Raw genomic sequence first — 13,598 nt, 5'->3', positions numbered from 1 at the left:
GGCATCGTTCCTTCCTTTTCAGTCCAGAAGAAAGGCCTCAATCTGGAATGTGGCCTGTTTATTCACTTCTATAGATGTTGCCCGACCTGCTGAGTTCTTCCAGGATTGTGTGTGTGTGTGTGTGTGTGTGTGTGTGTGTGTGTGTGTTGCACATTATTGGAGTAGTAGCTAAGTTCAGAGTTCAATTCCCACAGCTGTCTGTAAGGAGTTTGTACGTTCTCCCTGTGAATTGTGGGTTCCCTCTTGGTGCCCTGGCTTCCTCCCACATTCCAAAGATGTATGGTTAGGGTTAATGAGTTGTGGGCATATGGATAATTGGGTTAATATGTTGGTGCTGGGAGTATGGCGACTCTTGCAGGCTGCTCTTCATTGATTTGATTTGACGCAAATGACATATTTCACTGTATGCTTCATTGTACATGTGACAAATAAAGCTAATTTTTAAACTTAAAGTAATTCTTCTACCCATTACTTCTTGTACTCTATGACTTCCTGCTATGTAGAATAGACTCTTGATCTCGCAGTCTACTTCATTATGATCTTGCACCTTATTGTCTACCTGCACTGCGCTTTCTTTGTAGCTGTTATACTTTACTCTGCATTCTGTTCAAGCATTGTGTAATGCTCTGTACTTTGCTTTGAGGAAACATGGCTATCCCCCACCATTTCAGGTGCAGCAATGCAGCTAGATGCCTTCATCATTCTCCACAAAGACAGGACAGCTCAGTGTAAAGGCAGAGGAGGTGGTGTATCCTTTATGAATAATTCATTGTGATGCACAAACGTGGCAGTTCTGCTCACCCGATCTGGAACATCTAGTGGTCAAACGCTCACCTTTTTATCTGGCAAGGGAGTTTTCCGCCATCAACATTCCACCTCAGGCCAACGTCAGGCAGGCACTGGAGGAACTAAGCTCTGTACTGAGCAAGCACGAAACAGTGCATCCTGATATTTTCTCTATCAATGCAGGGTATTTGAATCAGTCCACCTTGAAGAAAATCTACTGGGGTGATTGTTAAGTTTGTGGCCTAAGGTAGAAGGAGTCAATTTTAGAAAACCTAGCACAATTCTTTTTCAACATAGTCCCCTCCTACATTTACACACTTAGTCCAGCGGTCGTGAAGCATACGGATCTTGGACTTACAGAAAATATCCACAGCAGGAGTGACTGATAAGTTTGTGGCCTAAGGTGGAAGGAGATGAGTTATACAGCTCTCGCTACATGCACATGCAGGTCAACTCTTTCAGTGATTATGCAGAAAGTTTGAAGTTAATAACTCATCTCCTTCTACCTTAGGCTAAGAACTTATCAATCACCCCTTGTATGAACAACTACCACCAACATATTACCTGTGGAGCCAGAGGAGCCAATACACTTGACCACTGATATACCAACATCAAGAACACTTGTCATGCCATCCCCTGCCCGCACTTTGGAAAGTCCAATCACCTGGCTGTACTTCAACTCCCAGTAACTAGGCAGAGACTAAAGACCAGAGCAGCAGTGGTCAGGACCTAGAAGGTGCCTTGAGTTGGTGGACTAGACAATATTCAGGAATTTATCTTCAAATCTGAATGAATATGCCAAAATTGTCACTGACTTCATCAAGACCTGTGTGGATGAGTGTGTGCCTTTGAGAACATATGGACATACCCAAATTAAAAGCTATGGATAAACCAGGAAATTCATAGTGTGCTGAGGGCTGGATGTGTGCCGTTCAAGACTGGTGATCCAGGACTACACAAGAAGTTCAGTATGACCCATGGGAGGCTATTTTAAGAGCAAATAAAAAACTCAGTTCCAACTGAGGTTAGAGATGGAATTGATGCACATCAGCTGTGGCAGGGTTTGCAGGCCATTACATCCTATAAAGCAAAAGGTAATATCATGAGTGGCTGTGGTGCTGCACTCCCAGGGGAGCTCATTGCCTTTTATGTATGCTTTGAAAGTGAGAATAAGACTACATCTCCGCAAATCCCTGCAGCATCTGGTGACCCCGTAATCTCTGCCACAAGGGCCAACATCAGAACGTCTTTCAAGAGGATGAACTCTCACAAAGCAGCAGACTCTGATGGTGTACCTGGTACATCTCTTCTTGAAATTTCCCGACTCCGGCCCTCCTCTGTCCTTTCTTCGAGACTCGTTCCTTTTTCCCCTTCCCCATTGACGCGAATCTCAGTTTGCAGCATCCCCCCCCCACCCCCCACCACCACCACCAAAGTGAGCGTGTTAAAAGACATCTTCAGTCCGACAGGACTGTTCAAGGACATCTTCAGTCTCTCCTTGCTGCATTCAGATGTTCCCAGCTGCTTCACGGCCTTATACCAGTGCCCAAGAAGACAGTTGCACTCATATCTGCTGTGATGAAGAGCTTTGAGAGGTTGGCCATGACTAGAATCAACTCCTGACTAAGCACGAACCTGGATCCACTGCAATTTGCCTACCGCCACAGTAGGTCTGCAGCAGATACAATAGCACCAGCTCTCCATTCGGCCTTGCATCACCTGGACAATATGTCAGGCTGGCTGTTTATTGAGTACACAGCTCAGTGTTCAACACAAACATACCATCAGTTCTACAACAAGCTCCAAAAACTGGTCCTCAGTACCTCCCTCTGCAACTGGATCCTTGACTTCCTCATCAGACTACAGTCTGTGCGGGTCAGAAGTAACATCACCTCATTGACAATCAACACTGGTGCATCTCAAGGATGCGTGCTTAGCCCACTGCTCTACTCTCCCTACACACACAATTGTGTGGCACGGCACAGCTCAATCACCATCTATGAATTTGCTGATGACATGACTATTGTTGGTGGAATTTCAGATGGTATGAGGAGGCACACAGGAGCAAGACAGATCAGCTGGTTGAGTGATGTTGCAACATCAACCTTGCACTCAACATCAGTAAGACCAAGGAATTGATTGTGGACTTCAGGAAGCGGAAGTTGAGGAAATACACATCTGTCCTCATTTAGGGATCAGCAGTGAAAGAGTGAGCAGTTTCAAGTTCCTGGGTGTCACCATCTCTGAGGATCTATCCTGGGCCCAACATATTGATGCCATTACAAAGAAGGCATGTCAGTGGCTATATTTCATCAGGAGTTTGAGGGAACTTGATATATCACTAATGACACTTGCAAATTTCTACATATATACCACAGACAGCATCACCACCTGGTATGGAGGGGCAACTGCAGAGAATCAGAAAAAGCTGCAGAAAGTTGTAAACTCAGCCAGCTCCATCATGGGCACTATTCTCCCCAGCATCAAAGATACTGTCAAAAGGTGATGCCTCAGAAAGATGGCATCCATCATCGAGGACCTCTAGCATCCAGGACATACCCTCTTCTCATTGCTACCATCAAGGAATAGGTACAGGAGCTCAAAGGTACACACTCAACTTTTCAAGAACGTCTTCTTCCCCTCCACCATCAGATTTTTGAATGGACAGTGAACCCATGAACAATTTTCCTCTCTTTTTGTGCTATTTATTTAATGTTTTAAGATATATACTTATTGTATTTGATAGGTGTTTTATTATTATGCACTACAATGCACTGCTGCCGCAAAAGTAGAAATTTCACAACATATGCTAGTGATATTAATCTTGATTCTGATAATGATCTCACCTGCATGAATAGTATGTAATACAAGCTTTTCACTGTACTTCAGTACATGTTTCAATAATAAACCAATTCCAATGCCTCTGTGCTGTGAACTTGGGTTATCCTTTGTGTTGTTTATGAAATACTAATTTCTTACCCCCGTCACCTGAAGTCGCAGTCAAGACATTGGTCGGTGACGTCTCAGTCTTCACTTTTCCATTTTCAAATGTATAGTTATCAATCTGCTGCAACTGCCAATTCAGGCCGAGGAGGTGCATTGCTGATGAAACAGAAAACAAAGAGAAAGTTCAAGGTCTGGAAATACTTGAAAGCAAGACAGCTTGGATCAAACAGTATCTGGAATTCTTGTGACTTTCTGCCAGTGTAAAGGTGATGACAACTCTTAGGCATGTGTGACACAAAGAGCAAACAAAAAATGCTCAATTTTTTCCCTCATTGCCCCCTCAATTCTCTCAAGGTAATTAGCAGTCTTGAGCTTGTATCAACATGTCTGGCATTATATGAACAGTGGATGGGCTTCCTTCGCCTGGAGCCGAGGGGGAGTGCCTTGTAGGCTCACTGTAACATAGTAGATAGCGCAACGCTATTACAGCTCAGAACGTCAGAGCTCAGAGTTCAACTCTGACACCATCTGCAAGAAGTTTGTATGCCCTCCCCATGTGGGTTCCTCTGGGTCCTGCGATTTCCTCTCATATTCTAAAGGTGTACTGATAAATTGGTGATTAGCTCGGTTTATATACATGGGTTGCTATTGGTGAGGCTCATTAAGCTGGACGGGCCAATTCCACACTGCATCTTCAACTCAGACAAAATAAATAATGAAGGGCAGGATATACTTTGTCATAGCAGATGCTTTTCAAGCTAAAGAGCACAGATTTAAAGTAAGGGATAAGAGGTTCAGAAAGGATCAGAAAAAGAAATTTTTCCACTCAGACATTGTTGAAAACTTGAAAATATAGCCTAGGTAGGTGCTAGACGAAGGTAGTCTCACAGTACTAGATAGTTCAAAAGTTGAAAAAGTTCAAAGTAAACTTATTATCAAAGTACATACATGTCACCTGAGATTCATTTTCTTGTGGGCATACACAATAAACCCATAATAGAATCAGTGAAAGACCGCACTAACTGCGTGTTGAACCAATGTGCAAAAGACAAACAAACTGCAAATAGGAAAAAAAGAAATAATGATAATTATAAAAAAAATAAATCAATAAACAATAAATACTGAGAACATGAGATGAAGAGTATTTGAAAGTGAGTCTATAGGTTGTGGGTCCATTTCAATGGTTGAACAGGTGAAGTTATCCCCCTTTGGTTCAAGACCCTGATGGTTGAGGGGTAATAACTACTCCGGAATCTGGTGACGTGACTTCTAAGGCTCCTGTATCTTCTTCCTGATGGCAGCAGCAAGTAGAGTGTCTAGGTGGTGGGGGTCACTGATAATAAATGCTGCTTTCCTGTGACAATGCTCTGCATAGATGTGCTCAGTGACGGAGAGGGCTTTACCCATGATGGACTGGGCCGTATTCACTGTTTTTTTGTAGGATTTTCCACTCAAGGGCATTGGTGTTTCCATACCAGGCTGTGATGCAGCCAGACAATATAATCTCCACCACCCATTTACAGAAGTTTGTCAAAATTTTAGATGTCATGCCAGATCTTTGCAATCTCCTATGGGGGTAGAGTCACTGCCGTGCTTTCTACATAATTTTATTTACGTACTGTTCCCAGGACATATCCTCCAAAATGATAACACCAAGGAGTTGAAAGTCGTTGACCCTCTCCACCTATATTGAGGTCTGACTCATGGACCTCCAGTTTCCTCCTCTTGAAGTCAATAATCAACTCCTTGGTCTTGCTGACATTGAGTACGAGGTTTTCAATCTCCCTCCTATATGCTGATTCATTGCCACCTTTGTTTTGGCCTATGACAGTGGTGTCATCAGCAAACTTGAATATGGCAATGAATCTGTGCTTAGCCACAAAGTTATAAGTGTTAAGCGTGTAGAGCGGGATGCTAAGAACACAGTTGTAGTGCAACTGTGCTGATGGAGATTGTGGAGAATAATGTTGCCAATCTGAATTGACTAGGGTTTGCAAGTAAGGAAATCAAGGAATCCAAGTGCACAAGGTGGTAGTGAGGCTAAGGTCTAGACACATCCTGATTAGTCATGAGGGTACCTCAATGTGCAACTCATCACCAGAGCACTGAAGGCTGCAGATCAAGTGCTGGTAAACGTAATGAATATACTATAGATAGTGCTGATGTCAGAGTGGATACGATGGGGGGGGGGGAGGAGGTGCCTGTTTCTGTGCCGTCTGCATTAGGGTGAGGGTTCTATGATTCATACTGAAGTACAGTTAGCTCAGGTTTAACCAAAAGGGAAGAAATATCACTTATCTGCTTTCCAAATGGTATATACTCTTCCTGAAAGAAATCTAATTGTGTCAATGAGCAACACCTCATGAAGAAAGACCATTTAGTCCACCAAATCAATGCCAACCATTTATACTGACCCTACAGTATTTCTATTTTTGCCCACATTCTTATCATTTCCCCAGGTTCAACCACTCAACTACCCAGTATGGAAAATCAACCTACCAACCCACGCATCTTTGGGATATGGGAAGCAGCCAGAACACTCAGAGGAAACCTGTACAGTCGCAGGGAGAACATACAACCTCTACATGAGGAATCTCGCACAGTCACAGGGAAACATACAATCTACATGAGGGATCCCACACGGTCACAGAGAGAATGTACGATCTCTACATAGACAGCTTCCAAGGTCAGGAGGGAATCAGGGTCTCTGGTGCGGCAAGGTGGTGGCCCTATTTGCTGCACCACTCTGCTGTCTAACAAGTTTCAAGGCAAGATTTTTTAGTGTCATTTCCAGTACGCAAGAGTAAAGGGCAACAAAATAATTGTTACTCTGGATCTGATGCAGCTAAAAATAAACACAATAATAAAGAAAATATAAATTCAGAAGATAGCTTTTATACATAGATAGACGTAGGAAATCTGGGGAGGCAGGAAGAAGAGTCAAGAGTGAAGGATGATGTGTGCATTTATATTAAAGAAGGAGAGGTCCATTACAGAAAAGGCTGATAGAGTAAAATAGAAAACGGCCAAATTAAGCACAAACAAAAGATGGATGTAAAGAAGGTGAAACCTGCAGAGGCATTAGCTGAAATGTTTGAACTCAGAGTTGAATCTGTAATATGTGCAGTAAAACAATAAAGTGCTTTCCTCTAATCTTCTTGAAGTTCATGGAAAGGCATAGGGTCCTGCAGAGAGGGAAGGCAGAGGGAGGCATAAAAAGAATCAGGCAGATGGAAGTCTGGGGACCGTCTTGCTAATTAAAAAGGGGCGCTCTACTAAATGGTCACTCAATCTATATTTGGTCTCCCTGGTGCCACCGAGACCACATTGTGGGCAGTTGAATGCAGGATGAACCACAAGTAGAAACATCCCTGTGCCTGGGGAAAAAACAGTTAAGAAAAAAAACACATGTGGCACATTGCCAGATGATCTTCAGCCAAGTCATTTGCATGTTGATGACAGATAAATGCGGCATCTGATGAAAAGATTTAGTATCAAGCACAAAAGGGTCAAATTAATTTAATGCTAAATGACATACTAGGATTTTTTTTGTTGTGCAACAGTCTGTGTGCATATTCGGAGCTTATGAATAACTAACATACGGTTACCGGCTTACTTTCATGTCCCATATTAAATCTGACAGGATTTCATACAAAGCACAACATGTGGCTTAGAAAGCTTTGAGCGAAGCAGGAAGCAAAACTTGCAAAATATTCAGAATGCTATAATCAAAACAAGAAATGAAGATGAAGCACACAGAAGCGAAGATGCATAGTCATGTTCACCCCTTCTGGGGCTTTTGTGTGATTATGCATGCATAATTCTCCATAAATTAGCCTTTATCTCAAGCCTCCTGCTGAGTTCATATGCTTCCTGGCTGATAGCAGGCGAGTCATCGAGCAAGTTTTCAGACTATTACTACATTCTGTGCTGCTTCCAAGAAACAGGATCCTTGCATTATCCCACTGAGTTTGAACCATAAATAAAGAGACTTCTTAGCTACAGGTAATGCATTATGGATCTGGCATGGATGCACTATTGTCTAAAAATGCAGCATAAGAGATTTTGTTTTTTTATGTATGTTATATATCTTTACCATATTTTTATTGCACCCTAAGGAAAATTAAACTCAAAGAACACTGGAAATCCTTAAACGAGGAAAAAAAATTATGAAGATTAAGAGCTGTCATGGCAATTGTTATTAATGCTACATTATCAATCAGCACAGGCCAAAGGGAAAAAAAATATCACTTGGCTTGCAAGAGACAATGTTCTTGAAGTCCATGGGATCTGCTGCTCAGCACTAGTGACAAAGTTCGCAAATTTATCGTGGGCAGAGTGCACCTGAGAGGTTTGACAAACAAATAATTTTGTGCTCTCTGGTCATTTTATTCAGAATTCATTTTCATTAACATTCCTCTCCAAATCTTCTCCTCTCCAAATTACACATCCCTGCTGCAAAAGAAGATCAAGGAATCAATGCCAGCTTGGTTCCTCTTTGGCAACATTGACTTGACAAGCAAGTCAGCATTTCTTTCTAGGGTAACCACTGCTCTCTTTCTGCGGAATGGCCTTCTCTCGACTACAGAGTCCTTCTCAGTTAAGCATTGGCCCCTCCTACTGACTAGCAAGAGAATAGAGAGATTGATCCCAAAGGAAATTACAGTGTCACAGTAGCATTACAAGAGTGAAGATATACAACAATATTAGAAGAAAAGTAAGAAAGAATAAAAAGTAAGTTACCTCAAACAGTCTATCAGGAAGGGACCATCACTTCCCCACCCATAGGTTGACTTATCATAGAGCCTATTGGCCGAGGGTAAGAATGACCTCATGTAGCAGCGTAGTTGTCTTACTCTATTACGAAAAGTGTTCTTCTGTTCAGCCAAGGCGGCATGCAGAGGATAAGAAAAATTTTTCAGAATTGCCAGGACTTTCCATAGGGTCCTTTGTTCTACCACAGCCTCCAATGTGACTCCTTTAAGACAGCCAGCCTTTCTAATCATTTTATTGAGCCTGTTGGCATCACCCTTGTTCATGCCATTGCCCCCGCACACCACTGCGTAGAAGATTGTATTGGCGATAACAGACTGGTAGAACATGTGAAGGAGAGGCCTACATATACCAAAGGACCTGAGTCTCCTCAAGAATAGAGGCAACTCTGCCCCTTCTTGGATATAGCCTCTGTATTGGTGCTCCACTCAAATCTGTCATCCAGTTGCACCCCCAGGTAATTGGGGGTGTGTTGTTTATACGCTAGCAACTTTGAACATAAGTCAAAGATTTAGATTCAAGATACAAAGAAAATTTATTATCAAAGAATGTATAAATTATACAACCTTGAGATGTGTTTGCTTACAGATAGCCACAAAACCGGAAATGTTAGAGCCAAATTAAAGAAATAAAAAGACCAACCACTGATGTACAAGAGGAAGGAAAAAAAAGTGAATAACAATGTTTTGATCCAAATTGAGTCCTCAGATCCGAACCCTGAAGCAGCCCGGAGTAGGCCTAAAGCCTCACTTATCAGTTCATCACATTCGCAAGCACGGAGCATGGCAGCCACGCAGTCTTCATAGCCTCAGTGCCATGGAGAGAGGATTAACCTTTGCGGAGAGCGAGCAAACCAGGCTCTGGCCTAGGATCCTGAAACCCTGTCTTTTAGGTCTTGGCCAGCGTTTAAATTGACCAAACAATGGAACAGCAAAAGGCTCTGGCACCCTGGAGAGAAGAGAGACCAGGGGTTCCCAATCTTTTTTATATCGTGGACTAATACCATTAAGCGAGAGATCCATAGACTCTAGGTTGGGATCCCCCGATTTTGATCATAAAGCTGGTAAATGGAGGGAGGCATCCATAAACTATGTCATAGTTGCTGCTTTAAAAACTGCTTGACTGAAGTCAGATCCCAGAGGTTTGAGTGCATGAGTGAAAACTTGAGTCAAAGAATACTTCAGAATGGAAACTAGCTCTTTGGTCCACAGAATCTAATCTGACTATCATGTGACCTTCTGTACTTTGGTGATTCAAGTGTTCACCTAAGGATCAGCAAACCAACTTGCTTGATTCAGGCACCGTGCAAACAATCTTCTCAAGAGCAGTGATGCTTTCCACAGAAAATGTAGCAGCTTCTGCAGCTTAATTATGGTAGCCTAGAGCAGCTGAGATTAGGCTCCAGACTGGTGTCAGGTAGCCCTTACAGAGAACACTGAACATAGAACAGTACAGATCTTTCAGCCCACAATGCTGTGCGAGCCTTTTAACCTACTCCAAGATGAATCTTGTGCTTCCTTTTCTCTTGCATAGCCTTTCATTTGCCAAATGCTTTAGGTCATTAGTAGGAACTCTTGTGGCAAATGAGTAGAAAGACGGCGTGTAATAAAGTTCTCTTTGAAACTGAAGAAAATGAACTGTTTTAGATGCAGTTCGCCAGGCTCCTCCCTGATGCCTGCAGATAGTAAGACATCTGTTGTTGTCAGTAGGAAAGATCCTGTAGCAAGGAATTTGAGAACCACAGCAAACCCTACCTGAACTGAAACCCAAGGAATATCAGTATTGCTGAATGTTTTCTAGATGTATTTGGTATATCTCTTGGAAAGCCTGAAGATGTGATTAAATTGCTTAACAAAAATGTCCAGGTTGGATGTGGGATCTCTGGGAGCAGGATCTTTGCAACTGGCATGTCTTTGCCTCCTGCCCCCAGATTACTGACTGACTGTTGCCTGTGGTGTCACCACTGACGCACATCTTGGGGCACACTGCAGTAGCAGAGTGCTGGAGGCATCATTCACTTTTAGCTGAAGCAGACCTTTCAGTCAGCTCCAAAGCTACCCATTCCAAATTCCTGATGGCAGCAGAATTTACCTTTAAATAATGGGGTAAAAGCAGCACAATACAAAGTACATTTTTTTTTAAAGAACAACTACAGATGTTGGAACGCTGAAATAAAATCTGAAAGCACTGAGCAAATCAAACAGCTTCTCTTTAAAGAGAAACATAATTTACGTTCCAGTTGAAGACTTGTCTCCATTAATACAACGTGTCACTCGTTCAATTGAAATTGTTCCATGACAGTCACCATTTGGATATACAAGCTCAAATTCATTCCAGCAAGTGTAGAGAAGGACCTTGTGGGATCTGTGATGTCATTATGATCACATCTGATCCTAGGCATGAAGTTTACATGCCTGTTCCAATTTCCCAGTTGGAGCCACTTCACCCAGAAATGATTGCTTGAGCAATGTACACTGGGTTAACTTGACAGGGCAGTGCAGTAGCACACTTAGCTGAGCTGTGGCTTCACTGCTTAAGGAACATTCAATTCTGATCGCAGGTGCTGTCCGTGAGGAGTTTACAGGTTCTCCCTATGACCCCATACCCCACCATCCCATGACCCAAAGTTGTGCAGGGAACTGGGTGCTGTAAATTGCCCCTACTGCAAAAGAGAGTGGTAGAACCTGGGTTGCGTAGTGCAGAGGGAGTTGATGGACTAAGACCATAGACATAGGAACAGAATTAGGCCATTCAGCCCATCAAGTCTGTTCCACCATTCCATCATGACTGATTTCTTATCCCTCACAATCTTATTCTCCTGCCTTTTACACATGACCTTTCACACTCTTACTAATCAAGAACATATCAACTTCCACATTAAATATATCCAGTAACCTGACCACCACGGTCATCTTTGGCAATGAATTCCACAGATTCAACACCCTTTGGCTGAAGAAATTCCTTCTCACTTCTGCTCTAAATGGACATCCTTGTACTCTGAGGCTGTGTCCTTTAGTCCGAGAGTTCCCCACCACAGGAAGCATCCACTCTTTGTGACAACACAGTAGTGTAGAGGTTAGCACAACACTTCACAGTACCAGTGCCCCAGGTTCAATTCTTGCCGCTGTCTGCAAGGAGTTGACATGTTCTCCAGGTGTCTGTGTGGGTTCCACCCACAGTCCAAAGAGGTCAATTGGTCATTGCAAATTGTCCTGCAATGAGGAATTAGGCCAGGTTTAAATTAGGGGGTGGGGGGGGGGGGGGGAATTGCCGGGTGGCACAGCTCAAAGGGCCGGAGAGGCCTGTCCCACACCAATAAATAAATGTGGGGAGAAAAAAAGCTGGAAGTAGGGTACAAATAAACTCTTCTCGGGCTTCCAGCCAGGTACAAGTATCAATTATAACCATCGCTTCAGTGACAAACTCTGCCACCTTCTTCAGGGATGTTTTAATTGGGTGGGCTTGATAGGCTGAAAGACCCATTTCTGTGCTGTATGACTTAATGAGGTACATAAAACATATACACAATAAAATCTAATTTCTATAAAGGCAGGGCAATTCGTTTTGCCACATAGTGTAACCAGAAACGCAGATGCCAATGCAGCTGAAGATGTTAAAGACACGGTGTGGCAACATTTTCAAAATGCAAATGGGACCGACGCGTGACAGAGACTCTTTAGAAATAATAATTGGTTAGATGTCTGACGTTCACTTGTTGTTAGAAAGTTCAGCAGGGTCATGTTCCTGGACAACCAAATGATGTTCTTATGCTAATGCTGAGCTATTTTGCAAATGTCAAACATGACAAAAATTCCAGAAGATGAGGCTCTAGAGATCTGAGGCAACTGCAGGTTGTGCTCAGCAGAGCATTAAAGTGAACACTTCCATTTGGAGAGAAAAATGACCATGTTTTATGATCAGCTGACCAGCCAAGCCCACTGCAGCGGAGATAATGGAGTGTAGATTGTCAATTATGGTGCATAATTACCGGTAAAACTGTAAATCGCACCCCATGCTCTGCTGCCAAGCTTGCAATTAGAAGAAAGAACATAGAACAGTACAGCATAGGACAGGCCCTTTGACACACTATGCTGTGCTGACCTTTTTACAGACTCTATGATTAATCTAACCCTTCCCTCCTACACAGCCATAGCTTTCCATTTTCCTTTATCCATGTGCCTATTCTTAGCAATTCTGGTAGTGCCTTCCAGGCATTTACCATTCTCTGCGTAAAAACTCTACGTCTGACATCTCCACAAACCTTTCTCCACTCACCGTAATTGGATGTCCTCTGCTATTAGCCATTATGAGCATAACATCAGAATGTATCGCTTTGTTCTGAGCACCCACTCCATCCAGGTTCCACAAGGGTACGATGCTTCCGCATCATCTCCTGAGAACCAACGCAGATTGGGGTGCCACTTCATCAAGCGCCTTTAGTCTGCACACTGTCAAAGGCAGGGTTTCCCAGTGGCCACCCACTTCAATTCAACTTCCCAATCCCATTCTGACATGCCTATCCATGGCCTCCTCTGCTGACACGATGCCAAACTCAGGTTGGAGGACTAAACCCATCTGACTAGCCTACAACCAGACAGCATGAACACTGATGTCTCTAATGTCTGATAATATCGCTCCCCTACTTCTTCTCTCTTTATCCACTCCACATTCTGGATCCTCTCTCAACCCTTCTCTTTTCCTCATCTGCCCATTACCTCACTCCAGTGCCCCTCCTCCTTCCCCTTTCTCCCTTCCTCTATTCTCCCCTCCTATCAGATTACTTCTTATTCAACCCCTTACCTCTTCCACCTATCACCATCCAGCTTCTGACTTTAGGCCCCCCGTTCCCCACCCACCCACTTTCCCCTTCAACTGGTTTCACCTATCTCCTGCCAGCTTGAACTTCTTTTATTCTTTCCACCTTCTTATTCTAGGTTCTGCCCCCTTCCTTTCCAGTCCTAATGAATGGCCCAAAACTTTGAATGTTTATTGCCCTCCAAAGATGTCTCCTGACTTGTTGAGTACAAGATTCAAGATTGTTTAGTTTAATTTCCAGTACACGAGTGTAAAGGAGAATAAAATGTAGCATAAAA

The 13,598-nt window shown here is 43.1% G+C and overlaps 1 protein-coding gene across 5 annotated transcripts in view; it reads right to left on the bottom strand.

The window, feature by feature from the left end:
- Positions 1-13,598, bottom strand: part of tenm3 (teneurin transmembrane protein 3) — a 1,636,378-nt gene that overhangs the window by 203,664 nt on the left and 1,419,116 nt on the right. For all 5 annotated transcript variants that reach the window (XM_059974311.1, XM_059974313.1, XM_059974312.1 and 2 more), the window contains one exon: positions 3,766-3,888. In XM_059974311.1, the coding sequence (XP_059830294.1) occupies positions 3,766-3,888 (123 nt within the window). The remainder of the gene's footprint in view (positions 1-3,765; positions 3,889-13,598) is intronic.

The sequence above is a fragment of the Hypanus sabinus genome, chromosome 7 (genome assembly GCF_030144855.1).
Source record: "Hypanus sabinus isolate sHypSab1 chromosome 7, sHypSab1.hap1, whole genome shotgun sequence".
NCBI classification, from domain to species: Eukaryota; Metazoa; Chordata; class Chondrichthyes; order Myliobatiformes; family Dasyatidae; genus Hypanus; species Hypanus sabinus.
Note: the sequence above shows the minus strand (reverse complement) of the source record. Positions and strands in the feature narration are given on the sequence as shown.